The sequence below is a fragment of the Peromyscus eremicus genome, chromosome 15 (assembly GCF_949786415.1).
Source record: "Peromyscus eremicus chromosome 15, PerEre_H2_v1, whole genome shotgun sequence".
Classification (NCBI taxonomy): Eukaryota; Metazoa; Chordata; class Mammalia; order Rodentia; family Cricetidae; genus Peromyscus; species Peromyscus eremicus.
In genome coordinates, this window is record NC_081431.1 from 44045738 (window position 1) to 44065388 (window position 19651).

Consider the following 19651-nt stretch of genomic DNA (forward strand, 5'->3'; position numbering starts at 1 on the left):
TATAGCATGAGGTGTTTCAATCTGTGTACACTGTGGAATGTTTTAATCAAATTAAACATTTATCAGATGTTATGATGGAGACCTTCAAAACCCTTTCTTTTAGCTTTTTGTTTTTATCTGCTTTTACCTTACTGTACAATAAAACACCAGAATCTTCCACGTTTACTAACCATAGCCAAGTAACCCATTGATGATGGTTTTGTCATGGTTCCCTCCTCCTCCCCACTCCCCCAGCCTCTGGTGATCACCGTTCACCTCTTGACTTTGTATATTCCCTCTGTGAGTGTGATCACACAGGACTTAGTTTTCTGTACCTGATGTGTGTTGCTTATCATAATGATTTCCAGTTCCATCGGTCTTGTCACAAATGACAGGATTCTAGACTTCATTATGGCTGAACGGTGTTCTGTTGTATGTGTAACATTATTTCATCCAGTAACTAAATTCTTTTGAAACTATGAAACAATAATATAATGTGAGACTGTTGTTCTTTCAAATAAGTATGGGCAATTAGATAATTTTGTTGCTTTTTCCCCAATCATTGATCTATTATTTAATATTAGGAGATAAACTTCTCAAATCTATTTTAGAACAAGAAGATCAAAAATTTATAAACATGGTTTATAAGTAAATTATAGAATAAATTTCATCAGGAAACTAACAAATATACAAGACTTTGCTGGTGCTTCATTATTCAGGAAAAGAGTATAAAGAGCGATTCATCGAAATATTTCTTAACTAGAGTACAAACAGTTCATTTACTCACACCCGGTGAGCTCTCTTAGATGCTTTTATTCTTAATTAAAATAACAATTAAAATACACCATTACTTAATCCAGTGGGCCTTTCCCAGGCTTTATTTTCCTTATTTTTAAATGTTAGCTGTTATTGGTTGATACTTTAGTTTTGAGATTTTTTTTTTCTCATCTTAATTGAGGTCATATTAAGTCTCAATTTTCTTCATTGGTGTCTTTTCCTTCTACACAACTATTACTGTTTCTCAAACTTTGGGGACTCTTTGAATACCATTGTTAATGTTGTTACAAAGTCTTTTAATTATACAACTTCATGGCCCTAAATATTTAGCCTTGTCCTTAAGACTTCCAAGTCCTATTTCCAGCTGCCTACTAGAAACCTCCATGTGTATAATATATTGAAACTTCAAACTAAGCACATGTATGGTACTATAAATAAGTAAAATCATGTAGTACATGTTTTCTGTATCATATATATAAATTTATGAAAGTCTATAATTTATTATGATGAGTAAATTCATTTTTCACTTTCCTTAATTCCAAACTCCCTAGGAGCTCAGCTTGATACATTTCCAAAACCTCCAGTTAGAAAGAACTCAGCATTGGTTCATTTGTACTGGCTGGCTTAATGGACTTTATGGACTTTAAGATGGCCATAATCATAGCAGTTATACTTTTCTTTCATAATTTTAAAGAAGTGGTTATAAAATGGTGCTATTTTTACTTTGATTTCCTGGGACTCACTATCATATGAAAAAATTTAATTTTGGAATTTCTTTTTTTTTTTTTGTTCCCCCATTCCTCTTCTTCTTCTCGTTTTTCAACCTTAGACATTGAGGTTTTCTGTTTCCATTAAAATGCTTTCCCAAAACTGAAATTCCACATGAGCTACTGCACTAAAAAAAAGCGACGAGCCCTGCAGACCCCTGTTCTCATAAGCACACTTGTTTCCATAGAACGAAGACGCCGGGGACTACACGTGCGTAGCCGCCAATGAGGCCGGGGTGGTGGAGCGCAGCATGAGCCTGACTCTGCAGAGTAAGCTGTTGCGCCCGTAACACGTTCCTTGAGCAGCAACTTTCCCAGTGTGTCTAGTTTCCTTTTCTGGTGATAATGGAGCAGTGGCCATGAGCCATTACACCAATGTACTTCCGTAGAATCCTTTTCCGCTCCTGGCTGACACCCACAGTTGGTAATACAGTCACAGTGTCCTGGTGTCAAACCTTTGACACCAGTGAGTGCTCTCTGTGGTTCACCAGACTCTTGCCTCATGCTTACAAAGAGATCATCTTATATGCTCTTAAGATATGTCCTAAATATATTGTGGGAGAAATAAATCTACCCTCAATAAAAGGAAACACGTGTATTAAAAATAAAGAGTAATTTAAAAGAGCTCAGGAGGGCTTCCAGGTGGATTGGCCGCCCTCTTCCATGAAATAGCCGTGTATTCTGAGTGGGATTCTTTACTCTTCATGGAGTCCCTCAGTAAATGCCGTCGGCAATCAGAGCTTCCAAAACTAGAGAAACATGACAGGTTCTGCTGACCGACCCAGGTCAAGGAAAACGTCATCAGATCCGCTAACGACCCAGGTCAAGGAAAACAACGTCATCAGATCCGCTAACGTACAAATCCTGACTGTGGATCCTTTCCACAACTAACATCGAAAGGCCAAAAATACTATTGACATTAAGATCAAAGCACAGAGCAGTGTTTTCATTCAGATAAAATGTTTACATTTGATTGATGATTCTGTAAATGATGTGCTTTATTTGACCATGAAATATGTACACATGGAATTTTATATTTATTTTGCATTAGAGCTTCATGGACATCAAATTAAGATTCTAAGTTGAACGGCATAGTTCTCTTGGCCCTGGTATCATGAGCGGACAAGCTTATTTAGTAACTTTATGGGCATTTAGTGTGAATGATAAACCCGAGGTACTTGCTTTATCTGGCATCAGTTTGCAAGTACATGACGTTACCTAAATGTGAAGAAGTCAGTTAAAGCAGAGGCTGTTTCTCTATGGATGTGAACATTGGTTGAAAGGTGAATTAGTGGTATGGCTCTACATGGTACACATGGTTCTATACAGTACGTATAAAAGAGCAAGGTGCCATGGGACAGTTGCGAAGACAGCAGAGCTAAGGTGAGGAGGTGACTTTTCTCAAAGGTGTGTCAGTAATGCCTTACAAAACACTAGCATATAAGTGTTACAACAAAATGTGTTTCCTTCCATTTTTGCTTTATACTTAGATAGGAAGGCACATTTCTCTATATAAAATAGGCCGCCCCCATGCAGAAGGATCTAACGCTTTTTCCCCCATCACTGAGTGAGTCCGCCCCCTCCCAGTTCAGCCTCACTATCACTGTGTGATCATCCCACGGTTCTCCTTTTCCACGGTGTCCTTGCTGGCCTCCACTCACTCCTTCAACTGCAAAGGTGTCTGAGATTCTTGGGGGGGAGGAAAGCATAGGTTTTAGCAAGCACTGAAAAACGTTGTGAACCACCACCCCATTTTCTGGGTCAAGCATCCTTTCTAGTCATGAAAATGCCAAGTCTAACTCCATGCTGTGTCTCTCACCAAATGGAGGTATCTTCTCCCTGCTGAAGGGACCAGCCTCAATTTTGAAAATGTACTTCAAGATCTTCCTCCCTAAGGAAGCCTCTCCTGAGTTAAGTTTACAGGCATGTAGAATGATGCAGAGAGAAGTATCCTGCCAGCAGCTGCATCTGACTCCTTTCTTTTTCTGTGAGTGTATGTTAAACTTCATGAGATACTGCCCACCATCACCCCCAAGTGCCTGTCAGAATTTATAGTCTCATAGGAATGTAAGCCACACTCTCACTAAACTAGTTGAATGCCTCTGCCAGTTTACTCATTGGCTTTCTCTTTCTCTAACAGTCAATCAAGTTAGAGGTCTATGTATGTGCTGCTCTTTGGCCAGACATATAAATATCTTCATAATGTACCTGTTCCTTTTTTTTTTAAACACATCTAGTCCTTTCCAGGAATTTCACTTGGGTTTGCTGTTCTTGCCCAGATGCTGACAGGAGCCTCTCCCTTCTCCCCAAACTCCTTCCTTTCATTGCTAGGATTCCTGTTTCTTCCCTTTTGATTCCTCGGTGGTCAGTTCTTTGTATCATTTATAAACCAGCCTTCTGCCCATCTCTTTGTACCCTTGTGTGCATGTCATATCATCTCTTTACCACGTCACTTTCTCTTTTGAAGCAATCTCATCCAATTATGAAAAACAGATCCACATGCCTTGCCAACATCTCGATTTTGAGATTTCTGTGTGGATGTATCTGAATCTGCCTGCCATCTAGGCCTGTTTATGTGAGTGTCTCATAGATGCCTCAAGGTCAATGTCCTAAAAGAAAATACAAATCACCACCCGCTCCCCACTGCCTCCCATCAGATGTCTTCTTTCATTTGTATGTTATTGACTTACCCAAGCACAAACCTCATTGCCCAACTCAAAACCCCCGCAATCAACATTTCTTCTCTTTAGTTCATACTACTCAATATCAAAGCCCTATCATTCTTTTCAAAATGAAGTCATCACATTTTAATAAGATAAATGTTTACATAGCCCCTTAACAACTAAGAGTCACTGTCTACTTTCCTCACAGGTCCTCCCATTATCGCTCTTGAGCCAGTGGAGACTGTTGTGGATGCTGGTGGCAGAGTCATATTGGACTGTCAGGCAACCGGTGAACCTCAGCCAACCATCACGTGGTCCCGCCAAGGGCACCCCATCCCCTGGGATAACCGACTCACCATGCTTTCCAACAGCTCCTTATACATCGCTGCTGCTCGCAAGGAAGATACCTCTGAATATGAGTGTGTTGCCCGAAACTTGATGGGCTCTGTCCTTGTCAGAGTGCCTGTCATAGTCCAAGGTAAGTAGGGAGCAGAGCCCAAGACAGCTCAGATTCCCAGTCTCCTTCTGGTTTATCAGCTAATACGATTAAAACAACACAGTTTAGAGTCTTCAAAGGCCATGCTAGCCATTCAGAATCCTAAAGTAAATTTTCATTCAAAACTAAGCAAAAATTTTCAGAAAGTGATGTATATGATATATATATATATATATATATATATATATATATATATATATATATATAAAGGGTAAGCAATATGGAAACTTTTTTATCTTTTATTTTTCCCGTAGCCATGACCACATAAATCAGCCGAGGATCTGAGAGGGAATTTTATTGAGTTAATCTCTCACTTCTAGATATTAATTTCACCCTTAAAGCAGAGCTTCCATAGCTGTTCCTCAGCAATTACACGCAGCTCTACAGCCAGCCTGTAAACTCAGTGAAATGAGACTTCGAAGTTTTCACTTGCACACCTGAGACAACACCCCAGTGTTTCATTTGCAGTGCATGGTGGGTTTTCACTGTGGTCCGCCTGGAGACCCTGCAGTGTCAGCTGTGGAAAAGGCATCCAGAAGAGGAGTCGGCTGTGCAACAACCCACTTCCAGCCAACGGCGGGAGGCCGTGCCAAGGGTCAGACTCAGAAACACGACACTGTCAAAATAAGTTGTGTCCAGGTATACTTCTGCAGGTGTTTAATAGACTGCAGCGTCTGTTCTTTACCTTTGGGCTGCCTCTGGGCGAGTGCTTGCCATTTGAATTTACCTGATGGTGTAATGGTTTTACCTTCCTGTAGTGGATGGTCACTGGTCAGAATGGAGTTTCTGGGAAGAATGCACTAGAAGCTGTGGGCATGGCAACCAAACCAGGACCAGAACTTGCAGTAACCCATCGGCTCAGCATGGCGGCCGGCCATGTGAGGGGCATGCTGTGGAAATCATCATGTGTAACATTAGGCCTTGCCCAGGTGAGGACCCACCAGCCAAGCTTTTGTATATTAATTCCTGTCCTGGAGTTAAGATCCTTTCTTCCTTTATTGTGAAAAGTTGTTATGGCTTCTGTCTTCAGGAATCTGCTCACTCTCTGTGTTCTTTTCCTGCTTTACGAAGAACCTTGTAATGAAATGACTGCATTGCAGGAAAATATCTCACTCCACAGAACAGGAAAGTGGTTCCACACTTGGTGTATTTTTAATCATGCACAGAAACTTAAGTATATGCTAACTCATAAATTTGAAAGATGGTGGGGACTTCAGGTGACATCTTATCTAGTCATCCATTTTCAAGTGAGGAAATGAGCTTGGAGGGGTTAAATATTTGCCGGGAAGTGTGCTAACAGAGAGGAGCATGCTTGCATCTTCTCATTTCCTCTCTTACTCATCTACCTTGCCGAGGACCACCATGCTAGACGTTTGGTACTCCTGCTGTTGCTGACTTCATATTCCATGCCTCTTTCAGATTCAACTGACAGAATCAAACTTACATAGGCAGAGAATTCTTCTTTCAGGTATAAATGAATGCAAGGATTTGGCCAATGCTTCTACTGGTGCGTTTTCCATCTCTGAGCTCCACTATCTTAATTTGGCTTCATCCTCCATTCAATTCTTCCTGTGTGTGGAAAAAATGATCACAGGCAATGAGTGGGGCCTGGGAATCTCAGACCTCAGAGGGAAAAAGTTCCTCTCTCTGAAATTCATTTCGGCTTCTGAGAATTAACTATGTTTGAGTTTAATTTTGTCACCTGTTTTGTCTGAGCGAAATCTAGGAGGTGGGCCCTTTGACGGCAGCTTGGAGGACATGCTCATATAGGTAGTCAAGAGGTACTGGGCCAAGAGGTCCTTGTTGTGAACCTCTTAGACTGTGTAGAAGAGAGGAAGGACTAGTCAGGAACATTTCATTTATTCTAGACTCTTGACAATGTTTATTATGTACTCTGATTTGATGATATCTGAATCTCTAAACACTTGAATGAGTAGAATATGAAATGTTCTATTGAACAAAGACTATTAAGTAGAGAGTAATTTTTAACCTTGATAAGCATATTGAATAAACTCAAAAGAGAGCATTAGTGGAGCAAAATGGAGAGAGAATCATCAAAAAAGATAAAGCTCCCTCAAAAAGAGACAGTCACTGAATTGTTTATTGGATCTTGCTATGCACATGAGGAAAAATTTAGAAAATAATGGGAATTTATTAACTAATTCATTAACTAAGGCTGCATAGTTAGTAAAAGGGAGTTGAGTATTTGAACCCAGACTGATGTGATGCCCAAGTCTGTTTGCTTAGATCTGGGATACTTTACCAGAAGTTTGGTTTTATTTCTAATGTATTTCAAAAACAAAGTACTGATCTGGGCATGGTGGTGCATGCCTGTAATCTTCCCCCAAAAATAAACAGATAGGCTGACAAACAAAGCCCACTGCCCTGAAGTCTTTAACATGAGTAAAACGTCAAGGGTTTGCTTTAGTCTCTAAAGTAATGGCATTATTTTAAAGAAAAAGGAAATGTAAATACCTAATTAGAGAGTTTATATTCCGTTATCAGCTTAGGAAATTATATAATGCAAGTGTTTGTAATTTTAATGAAAGTGTTTATAATGAAGGGTGTTTGTAATTATGTTAAAAATAAGTGTCATCTTTTCTCTCCATGTTTGGTAACTATTTGTTTACAATTACTTTGCCCACTGTTTTATTGATCTACTATTTGGGGGGCCTTTCCTTAGTTATGCCACAATCTATAAGCCAGTTGAATTTAGCCATTGTTTGGGCACTCTGTTAGCAGTGCCCCTGAGACAGACAATGAATGAGAGTCATATCTCTTTTCAATTGAGTGCTTAGTGACGCCACCCTTGTGGGTAGATGCCAACCATGGAGGCAGTAGGATGCCACAAAACTAGCAGGTGCTACTATTTCCCCTGATAGTATGTACATGCAGGGATGCTTTACAACCACATAAACATTTTATCAGTCTTTCACCCACTAATGCTGGCATCCCTGTGATTATTTCCTGCATAAGTTACTCTTATACTTCTCATTAAATACTGATTTTTTTCAGTTGTGTCTTGTACAGCTGTTATCATTTTCTGTTGCAAAAAAAAATTTTGTTTATTATTTCTCTATTTATTGACTTACATCAGTAAAGACTCATTATTCAGTGGTATAATGAATCAAGTATTTTTCAGGGGGTTCATAATACACCATTAATTTATCTATTATTATGCTCAACATATCCTGGATTTGGTTTCATAAGATTCAGTACACCCTGAGTATTGAAGCTTAACACACAGAAGCCAAGCCACTGGTCAAGAATTGCACAGCCCATAAGGACTAAGCGCCTGCCAGCCCCAGGGCTTCTCCAGAGTGGCTATTCCTGGCCTGGGCCTCTGCTGCTCTTCACAGAGCTTCCACCTATTACAACAAATGCACTGGCTGTAGTTTGAAATCCTATTTAGCAGTTCCTCTCCATGTCTTCTTTGTGGATTGGTTTGGTTATTTAGGAGGTTTTTGGAATCTTCCAAACATCTTGATTTCATATGCTTTCTCTGGTTTACAATATCTGTCTTCATTTTTTTCTTTCTTTTTGTGTGTTGTTTATCTCTATATATAAAAGAAGTTTTCAATTCTACTCCATCTTATGTCATTAAAGCTAATCTTGGTTAGGGTTTCTTCATGAATTAAATATAAAAAGTCAAAGCATTTTCAAAAGGAGTTTCAAACTTCTATTTGTGTAGTGTAGAATAGAAGACAAACATGACATAAATAAATGCCAGTCAGCTCTAGCCTCCTGTAATAACACATTTTTATATTATCAGAGGTTTGGACTTTGGTTAACTAAAGTCCTTGAAATTAGGCTGTTTTCAAGTCCCTGGGTCTGCAGAACGTCTGAAGTGATGCAGTCGATTTGTGAGGACTGTGAGCATTATAATCTCAGCACAGTGGTTTTCAATGCTCCCTCCCAGCTTCTTGGGGTTAGTCAAGTATTGTCTGAAAACAGACTCTTGTTGAGTACAGTAGGTTCATGTGATTGTGTTTGCTGCTGTCTGCAAAGCAAGAGAATAAGTAGCCACCTTAATCAGAGATCAATTAATTATGAGAAAATGCAAGATGTTTTAATATTTTCTTTAAAATCAGAAAAATTACAATCTCATTGTTTGATTTTAATATTGTAGTTTCTTAGAAGTTGTGTTGAGAATACTTAGATGCAAGTCTTCACCTCACTTTTGGTTCATACCTTGGTAAAGCTAGTGACCAAAGAAGCATACTTTATGAGCACCATATCTAGAAAGCTCTTTGAGGGAAATCTGGCCTGATACTGACTCTTGAATAAGGGAACCCACAGTGCTGATTCTCAGCCCACGCACCTGGTAGGAAGCGGCAGGCTGTTCCAGTCCTGTGGTCTGATGCTGTAATGTGTTAGCTACCAAAAGGAAGTTCTTAATTGTGCTCTTTGGAAACTACTGGTCAGTTTTGCTTCTGTTGTTTAGCACGTAGGTGAGTGTGTTATTCAGAATTTCTAGTTCATGAACATTACGTAATGGAGAAAATTGTTCAAAGACTCAGACCTGTGCAAATCACCCTGTTGTCGAGAGATCCAAGAACATACTGAAGTGAAAAGCCAGGCCACATTTAGAGATGCACTCTTGCAGTCTTGGGTCCAAAATAGCATTGTTGAAAATGTCTTGTTACCCACAGCATATCTAGATCTGTTAAACAGACTTGCTTAGAAGCTTCTGGTCTCTTCTGCTCTCCCTAGAGTACCAAATGTTCACAAATGCTTAGCTAGGGCTTTAAACACTCAGGTTCTGTTTACATATGGTTACTTGATTAAATTTGATTTTAATAAAATAGCCTCCTTTGAATAATTGTAAGCATTTATTTTGGCATTAGTTAAGCCTTCTGAATGTCCCTGGACACAATTCCCTCTGAAAATCAAACATGAGAAAAAGAGAACATCATTAGTTATATTTCTTTTGGTTCAACTTTAGTTATTTTAGATTGTGGGATTTTTTTTTAACTCACTATGGAGTTAATTTATTTGCATAATTTTGTTATTTAAATAAATATGGTTCTGTGGCTTGAAACTGCCTCTGTTGTTTGTAGTCCATGGAGTGTGGAGTGTTTGGCAGCCTTGGGGTGCGTGCAGCAAAAGCTGTGGGAAAGGCAGTCAGACAAGAACAAGGCTCTGCAACAACCCGCCACCGTCATTTGGTGGGGCCTACTGCAGTGGAGCAGAAACCCAGATGCAAGTCTGCAGTGAGAGACCCTGTCCAGGTGAGACGAACAGAGAACACGCTTAGCTGATAACATCTGTCCTCACCCAACAATGTCACTAGCTGATAACATCTGCCCTCACCCAACAATGTCACTAGCTGATAACATCTGCCCTCACCCAACAATGTCACTAGCTGATAACATCTGTCCTCACCAACAATGTCACTAGCTGATAACATCTGTCCTCACCCAACAATGTCACTAGCTGATAACATCTGCCCTCACCAACAATGTCACTAGCTGATAACATCTGCCCTCACCCAACAATGTCACTAGCTGATAACATCTGCCCTCACCCAACAATGTCACTAGCTAATAACATCTACCCTCACCCAACAATGTCACTCACCCTAACATGACCAAGGTTTGACCTGCTCATATTTTTAAATTTATTTTTATTTATTTTTGTGGTGTGTGTGTGTGTGTGTGTGTGTGTGTGTGTGTGTGTGTGTGTGTGTATGCCACCTGTGTGGGTACCTGTAAAAGTCAGAAGAAGGGACACTGGAGTTACAGGCAGTTGTGAGCCACCCAACATGGGTGCTGAGAACCAAACTCGGGTTCCCTGGAAGAGCTGCGCACGCTTAACTCCTGAGCCACCTCTCCATCCAGTGTCTCTGATCATTTTTTAACCTGGTCGTTTTCAGGTCGTAACCAAGCACATATGATTTTCTGTTAATACAGTTGATGGTAAGTGGGCGACCTGGGCCAGCTGGAGTGCCTGCAGTGTGTCCTGTGGAGGAGGTGCCAGGAAGAGAACACGGGACTGTTCTGACCCAGTGCCACAGCACGGAGGAGGCAACTGTGAAGGAAGTGATGTCCAGAGTGATTTTTGTAATAGTGACCCTTGTCCAAGTGAGTGTTGGAAACAGGGAGTCAGCGTCACTTCTGTGGAGCTTTGTGAAGGCTCCAAACCTGAAAGTTATAGTATTTTATTGCTTGTTCTTTGACCTTTCATTTAGGATGCCAAAATGCTGTTTTGCTTTAGTGTGTTCCGAGCGTTAGAGTCTCTGCTCAGCCAGAGTGGAGACTGTGTTTTCCATATCACCTCTAGCTCATGGGATAGTTTAAATGTGATAGCAGAGCAGTTGAACGGAATCCCATCATTATTAGAATATGTCTTCTGTTTCTAGTCAAAGCATCACCTAAGCCACCTGCTTTGGAAAGATACTCTCTTATTGATTGGTTGTCTTTCTGTTTATTTCTTGAAGGGTTTTCCTTGATTTGGGGATGAGTGTCCTGGCTTCTTTTACTTCTCATTGTTAGAGCTCTGTCTCATGTCAAATTATTTCACGCTGTAGCCCACGGTAACTGGAGCCCCTGGAGTGACTGGGGAACATGCAGCCGGACTTGCAATGGAGGGCAGATGCGAAGGTACCGCACGTGTGACAACCCACGTCCCGCCAATGGAGGCAGAGCCTGCAGGGGGCCAGACACCCAGATCCAGAGGTGCCACACTGACATGTGTCCTGGTGAGCCTCTTAATTCCAGTCTGTAGGAGGAGTGAACCTTTTCATTTAGTGATCATTGCTACAGCCCTGTCACTTGCCTATCGGGAGTGTCCTAAGTGAAGATTTTAAAACTGATTCATTAATATTGAACATTCCATTCCTGTTCACAGTGGATGGAAGTTGGGGAACATGGCACAGTTGGAGCCACTGTTCTGTCTCTTGTGGAGGAGGTGAAAGGATGCGGAAGCGGCTATGTGACAATCCAGTACCATCGAAAAATGGCCGTTCCTGTCCAGGAGATGCCACCCAGGTATCCAGATGCAATATGCAGGCATGTCCAGGTAAGTAGGTGAACTGTGCTTTGGCAGGACCATGGCTAGCATAAGTGTGGAGTCTCTACGCAAAACAGAAAAAGTTATCCATTTGGACCCCACAATTGAATGAAACAGTGCCAGCTCTGGAAGCGAGAGTTATAAAGACAGTGTGCTCCCATAACAGCACTTACAGCTGGGTTCTGGCCTCTGCTCCTTTGGGGCTTCTACATGTCAGAGGACATATTTCTAAAGATTACAGGGAGACCAATATTGACAGCTCCGTATGGTTGAAATGGGAAGATACTATTGGACCTTACAACGCTTTAAAGTTTTCTTTAAAAATAAAATGTCCCTGAAAATCGAGAAGGTCCCCTTTGACAGGGTGAGAACGATTCATGTTGAGTGATTTTTATATGTAAGTGGACAAGCTGGAAGGCCAAGTACCTACCTCTTCACCTGCTCAGCAAACACACTCTGTGCACAAATGGGTATGGAGGGTTTGGAGACTCCCTCCTGAAGCAAGAGAACAGTTCTGCCCTTCAGGTGATCACGTGTTCCATCGTCTAGATAGATGGACAGCTTGAGTCCCAGAATCCGACAAGGTTTCAAGGACCCCAACCAGGCAGCCAGATTGAGGAAACATCTGCTCAATGCCGGGACTCAAGCTCCTCAGTTAAAACAGAAGCCACACTTGTCAGTAATCATTCAGAAAACTGAATCAGCAATCCTGCCCAACAGGTCCCTCTTTCTCCTGCTTAGGACCAAGGAAAGAGAGACTTTTCATATTTGTTCTTTAATCAAATTGTTTTGGTATGAATTTTACAGTGCTGTCAAAATTATAATATATTTCTCAAATTTTCTCAAGTTAATTGTTGTCTCATTGATATAGACAATAATGAATGCTCTATCTGTAGCTCAAGACTGCTGAGACACCCATCTCCAAAGGAACTAATGTATACATACAAACATACATATATACATATGTACATACAGGTGTGTGCACATGCGCTACACACACACACACACACACACACACACACACACACACTGATCTAGACTGAACAATATACCACGTTATTCTGGCAGTGACTTGCAACAAGGATTAGATGGTATTTTGTTGGTAAGATCTTTCTCTCTTTTAAAGAAGGAAACAGTAGATAAAAGAACATGGGTTTATATTATTAACAATAATATAATTGACTTGCTCTATAGTCAATATGTTTAATTTCTTCCACCTCTGTGACTTTGTAGCCTTGACCAGCATATCTGCAAGCCTCTGCCCTCACCCTTTGCCACTGGAGACCTCTGTCCCACTGTGTCTACTTCCATGTTCTTTTTCTACCTTCTCCACAATCGTACGGTAGATTCAATGGAAAGAGAATAGATTTGAAGTATTGTCACTACAAAAATAGTAGGTATATGAGGTGACAAATATGCTAATTAGTTAATTTCCTCTTTCCTCTTAATGTATACATATTTTAAAACAACACATTATCTACAATAAACATACACAATTTTAAGTTATCAATTTAGATAAATAAATGTCTCTACTCCAAAACACATTTTGAAGACAAGAAGATAATGTATTCAGTCCTCTCTCTCTAGACCTGTAGTGATGGTAGAGCTACATCATTTCTCTGAATTTTGTTTGCCCAGCCTGCAAACTGTGTCTATTTAAGGCCACCTTCTAGGACTGCTGATAGGAACCAAAGAGTTAATGCACATGAAGTGTTTACTGCCACATGTGACTTGCTCTATAAACTCAATGTAGTCATGGTTTCATCGCCATCAACAAACACATGCTTTATTTGGACTGTGAGAATGGACATACTGTATTCTTTGGCTTAAGCAATAGTACTATGATGTTCACAGATCGGAGGGATACCAGATTTATGGGGATAATGGGTGTTATGTGAAAGTGGAATCTTTTAAAAGCCTATTAATTTTGCTTTCAAATTTGGATGCCCTAGGACTCTTTTGATGTCTGAGAAAAGATTTGTAGCATCTCTGCGCCCTGGCTTTCCTTTCCTTGGTGTAATGTTGATGGAATTGCTTCCTTCCCTCAATAGGTGGACCCCAGCGAGCCAGAGGGAGTGTTATTGGGAATATTAATGATGTTGAGTTTGGAATCGCTTTCCTCGATGCCACAATAACAGATAGCCCCAACTCTGATACAAGAATAATACAGGCCAAGATTACCAATGTGCCTCGAAGTCTTGGTGAGTCACTCTATTTATGAGAATTTTAATAAACTTATTTATTACATAAGTAATAATTTATTTATTACTTATGAAAATTAGTTTTCTCCTCCCACCATGTGGGTCCCAGAAATTGGACTCAGGTCATCAAGCTTAGCAGCAAGCACCTTGATTCACTGAGCCATCTCACCTTCCTTCATACATTTCTTTTTAAAAACATACTTTATTTTTTAATCTTACTAATTTCACCTAAAGATTCTAAAGGATGAAACATTAAGTCATTGGTATAATACATTGTCTTTATCTCAAAGAGAAACTGGTTGGGGAGAGATCAAGTACATTAGTACATGTATGAAAATGTTGTAGTGAAACCCAGTATTTTGTATAGCTAGTATATGCTATTAAAAAAGATAAGCAAAGACATATTGATTGCACATTAGTCAACATTAGCATCCACCCTTGTGAATAATATACTATGACAATAATTGACTATAAATATTTTGCTCTGTAACTCTGTTTGTCTCTTAGGTCCAGCAATGAGAAAGATCATTTCCATCCTAAATCCCATTTACTGGACAACAGCAAAAGAAATAGGAGAAGCAGTCAATGGTTTTACCCTCACTAATGCAGTCTTCAAACGAGAGACCCAAGTGGAATTTGCAACTGGTTAGTGTCAGGTGAACGTAATAGTCTACTAGATACAGACAAACAGACAGACAGACAAAGATATAGATACCTATATTAGATATAGATATATTGCTGTAAATCTTGGTGGCTAAGAACAGTTTGGTGCATGCTCCCATGAAAAGTTATTATAAGTTTTTGGTGCATATTACTGAATTTTTGGTGCATGAATAATGTAAAAAGCAGTTTTATATTTTTCTGTCAGTGGATACTAGTACAAGGTCTGTAAGGGACTGTGTGTGTTATCAAGCAGAATAGTAAACTTGTGACCCAATAACTTCTTTCTCTTCCTTTCTGTGCCTTTGCCTTTAAACCTTTGAGGGGTTTAAAGCATGAATAACAAAGGAAAATCATCCTTGTTGTTAATCAAAGCCTTGTCTTTAACTATGAGTCACCTCATCTATTTATGACAATTCTTTACCTAACAGATGGAAGCAAAGCCCACCACACTAATGCTTTCGCCTCTGCTTTTGTCCTAATCATTGTGAGTTAGCCCTTTGCGGCCCTTCCTGTATTCACAAAGGTTCATACAAAGCTCCACTTCAGCCTCCTTGGAGTGGGCCAGTCTCCATGGGATTGACCTTTGAGGAAGAACGTGAGGGAGGGCTTCTCCTTAACCAATGTTTAATCAGTACAGAGGACGGGGGGCCTTTTGATATCCATTCACATATGAAGATACCCTTTAAACATTGCTGAAGCTCTGGAAAAAACAAAACCCTTAGCTAGACCTGTGGGCATTGCTGGTCCCTGGTGAAGTTGCCTGGCCCATATAATAGGCAGTAATTGTGTAGAAATGTTTGATTATTGCTTGAGTCTAAAACATGGAATCTTCCGCATAACAAATGCTATACTTTTGCCACATAGAATTTTGGAAAACAATTCAATAAGGCTAACTTTTTAATGGGAAGAGTTTGTGCTAACAATTCTCTTACATATTTATTCACATTTGAAATAAAACTATTATATTAGATCAGTCTTCTCTATGCTTCCACAAACCATATGTATCATAATAATAGCGGTTATTATTATTGCTGTGCAAATGAATGCATTATCATTCCCAGGGGAGGTCTTGCGGATGACACACGTGGCTCGGGGCTTGGATTCTGATGGCGCTCTGCTGCTTGATGTCATTGTGAGTGGCTATGTCCTGCAGCTCCAGTCACCTGCCGAAGTCAGTGTGAAGGTAACACGTTACAAGTTCTCCGTGGTTATTAGTGTGAGGATGGGGGGGGGGGCGAACAAAAGCCCTGTAGACAGAGCACAGGGGTCTTTGGTTCTTACTGCTTGCTCTGGAGATAAATTACTACTCCAGCAAGGTTGTAAATAACCATCTGGTCTTTGCTTAAACATCTCCAGGGGCTCAGCTTTTAAATCTCTCTGAGTGTTTTTATTGCCGAGTGTGTCAGAGCCAGAAGAGCCGCTGTGCTGATTTAAGCCACTTGTTAAGTTTTCTTCTGAAAGAGAGACTAGATCCCTATAAGAAGTGTTTGTGTGCCACCGATAAAGAGGGGGAGAAAGGAGAGGGGAAGAGAAAAGAAGTAATTATATTTTAATTTCAAAAATTTTTAACTTGAAAGCAATGGGAAAATAAAACACTTGGTGAACTTACAGAGTGGAGAAAATAGTCTTCACACAGCTTGCTTTGTTCCTGACCTACAACCACAGTATCTTGTTAAACCACAAATTGTGACCATAAATTACAAGCCTGATCGTAATGAAAAGAATCAATCTAGGAGTTATTTCCAGAAGACTACTGTGCAGTTGCAGCTCTATCCAGAATCCCAGCGTTACTCTCTAAGGCTCCTTCTTCTCCCGCATAGCATACCTCACAGTTCACTATGAAAAACGCCAGGTGCCATGTTGACCCTCAGTCCTTTCCCTTAGGATTACACAGAGGACTATGTTCAGACAGGACCTGGGCAGCTCTATGCCTACTCAACCCGCCTCTTCACTGTTGATGGCATCAGTGTCCCCTACACGTGGAACCACACCATTTTCTACGATCAGGCCTGGGGCAAAATGCCCTTCTTAGTAGAAACCCTTCATGCATCTTCTGTGGAGTCTAACTATAACCAGCTGGAAGAGACACTGGGTTTTAAAATCCATGCTTCAATTTCCAAAGGTAATATGAAAAATCCAAATATCTGCTGCCATCTTGTTCTTTTTTCTTTTCTTTCTTTTCTTTTGGTTTTTCTTTTATTAATTAATTGATTGATTATTTTTTTATGTGCATTGGTATTCTGCCACGGGTGCCAGGTCCCCTAGAACTGGAGTCACAGACAGTTGTGAGCGGCCATGTGGGTGCTGTGAATTGAATGCGGGTCCTCTGGAAGAGCAGTCAGTGCTCTTAACCATTGAGCCATCTTTCCGAGCCCACATCTTGTTCCTTTTGAAAGCCTTGAAGCCATTCAACATAGTCATTTGAAGACCCAGACCTAGCGTGCTAGAGTGCGGTTTTCCTCGTGTGCTCGCTCTTTGTTTCTGTTGTAGGTTAGCCCTGTGTAAAGCTTTGTTCAGTTGCATTTAGTTTACTAGGATGCCTCGTCATAGTACCTGGCAGGATTGGTGTTCCAGTCCATCTTCTTAGCGAGGATTAAAATATACATTATCTGCCTGAATAATTTTTCTTTAGATAATAAAGTCAATTTTTGAATAATGTATCTATCGATGAATTTTCAAAATCCCTGAAATATGCTGTAAAGTACATCATAGCTTAAGCTAGTCAGAAGTTTTCAGATTCTCAAAGCTGCTTTCTTTTTAGCCCTTTCTTCTCTGTATTGAGTGTATTGATGTTGTCGCTCAGGAAGGCCCAACTAGCCTGGATCAAGCAGAGATACAACACAGAGAAAATGGGAAATTAAAAGAGCTCGTACGGACATGTCTTAACAGGCACTTAGGACTTAGATTGATGTGGCCATAAAGTTTACCATCCACACCACGACTCCTATGATAAAGGGATGATACTGCAATGGTATTTTTCCAGGAAAAATTATAACATCTAGTTACCTTAGGTAAATGTGGCTTCCAAAAACTGTGGGGCAGTAGTTATAACAATATTATTTCTCATTCCTGGAAACTGTCATGTCATACATCATTTCTGAACTTCTTTCCATTTTCTAAAGATAGTCCCATACCTTGATGTGCTCCCCTGTGATGTGTGCTTGTTTGAAGTGTCTGGTCCCCAGTATTCCTTTTCAGTCTTCAAAACCCCTGCAGCAGTCAGTTTAATATTCTGTGGCATTTGGGGGTTTTTTATGGATTTTTTTTTTGTAACTCCATTTTTTTTTGTTTTTTGTTTTTGAGACAGGGTTTCTCTGTGTAGTTTTGGTACCTGTCCTGGATCTCGCTCTGTAGACCAGGCTGGCCTCGAACTCACAGAGGTCTGCCTGGCTCTGCCTCCCGAGTGCTGGGATTAAAGGCGTGCGCCACCACCACCCAGCTCCATTGTTCTTTTTTAATATAAAGATATCTTCATAGCCAGGTAGAATGTTTACTATGCTTTACTTTTCACGTGAGTTAGTCTCAGCTCTCCTCTGCCACATGACTGGAGTAGAAGATGACAAATGAGGTTTATTCCTCACTTATTTTACTCAGCAGTCCCCACAGTGTATACATAGCTTTCCTTGGTGGTTATGCTATAGAACCCATGTTTGTGACAGATTGCAAAGATCTTGATCACAAACTTTGTAGAGAAATAAATCTTATCGCAGCGCCAAAATATTGGATGTGCCTCGGAGGAAAAGTGATTGCTGCCAACAGGCATGACTACGTCTACAAGTTAGGTTTAAATGTTAAGCCTAAAGCCACGTGAACATCTTTGTACCATCTAAGATTGTTACTGAGCAATCTGGGTCCCAGAATAGAGGCAAACACATTTAAAGACATTTCAATTCTGTTGCAGCCCCTGCACGTGTGATTCTATGATATGTGAATTACATTTGAAAGATGCACCTGCAGTTTCCCAGTAACCACCAGGGGGCACGCTTGCATTCTTCGTTGTTAAAACAAATTTTTATGCTCAAAAATCTGTCCTAACAAAAATCACAGAAATAGCCCAACATAACTATTCTAGAGGTTTCACCTAGTGTTCTTTATAATAGAAAAATAATAAATAAACATTCTGGAAGTTGGAAATAATATGTAAATTACGACACATGTTTAATAATCTCTTAAAGAATCATTGAAACAATTTTCAAGAAATAGTTAATTCATTCTTTTTCCCTAACAGTTGTTGAGTGCTGGTCATGTACTAGACACCACTGTAAATTTACACAAATGAAGAGAACATTTATGGTGTAATAATGATTGAAAAGCAGTGTGCACTGTGATAAAGCCTGCATTTTCTACACCTGGCTGATGCTATGGAAATACTCATACTATTAAGAACAAACTTATTTGTCTTCCCTTAATAATTATTATAGAAGATCAAAGCATCTACTGTGTATGTGTGAGTGTGTACAAGCATGAATGTCATACCACACATGTAGAGGTCAAGGGAAAACTTTCAGGAGTCAGTTCTCTCCTCCCACCATGTACACTTCTACATGTTGGGCTAAAGCCTAAAGCCCTGTGAACATCTTTGTATCATCAGCCTCAGGTACAAGTTCAGGTCTTCAAGCTCGGCAGCAAGTACCTTTACCTGATGAATCATTTCATCAATCCAGAATATACATATGTATGTATGTATGTATATGTATCTATAATTTGGTTTTTCAAGACAGGGTTTCTCTATGTAACAGTCCTAGCTGTCCTGGAACTCACTTTGTAGACCAGGCTGGCCTTGAACTCACAGAGATCCGCCTGCCTCTGCTTCCCAATTGCTGGGATTAAAGACGTGTGCCACCACCACCCAGCCAGAATCTATATTTTTGATAAGCTCACCAAGTGATTTTTTTATTCATAAAGCTTGGCAATTATTAGTCAATATTTTCATACTTAACATTTGAAGCATGGATTAATTAAAACAGTGACTAGATGGAAACACCAGGTGTCAATAAACTGAATAGTTTTTCCCAACTGATAAAGTTATAGGGGATTTTACTTTAGACGTTCAAATTTTCTACTATTATAATCCATTATTATAACCATAAACAA

The 19651-nt window shown here is 40.1% G+C and overlaps 1 protein-coding gene across 1 annotated transcript in view; it reads left to right on the top strand.

Annotated features, from left to right (window-relative positions):
• The window catches only part of Hmcn1 (hemicentin 1), a 435413-nt gene that overhangs the window by 395517 nt on the left and 20245 nt on the right, over window positions 1-19651 (top strand). Inside the window, exons 86-97 of the mRNA XM_059280181.1 lie at window positions 1712-1793; window positions 4395-4664; window positions 5151-5321; window positions 5441-5611; window positions 9743-9913; window positions 10595-10765; window positions 11212-11382; window positions 11532-11702; window positions 13745-13894; window positions 14402-14539; window positions 15619-15740; window positions 16442-16679. Coding sequence (XP_059136164.1) covers window positions 1712-1793; window positions 4395-4664; window positions 5151-5321; window positions 5441-5611; window positions 9743-9913; window positions 10595-10765; window positions 11212-11382; window positions 11532-11702; window positions 13745-13894; window positions 14402-14539; window positions 15619-15740; window positions 16442-16679 — 2026 coding nt within the window. The remainder of the gene's footprint in view (window positions 1-1711; window positions 1794-4394; window positions 4665-5150; window positions 5322-5440; window positions 5612-9742; window positions 9914-10594; window positions 10766-11211; window positions 11383-11531; window positions 11703-13744; window positions 13895-14401; window positions 14540-15618; window positions 15741-16441; window positions 16680-19651) is intronic.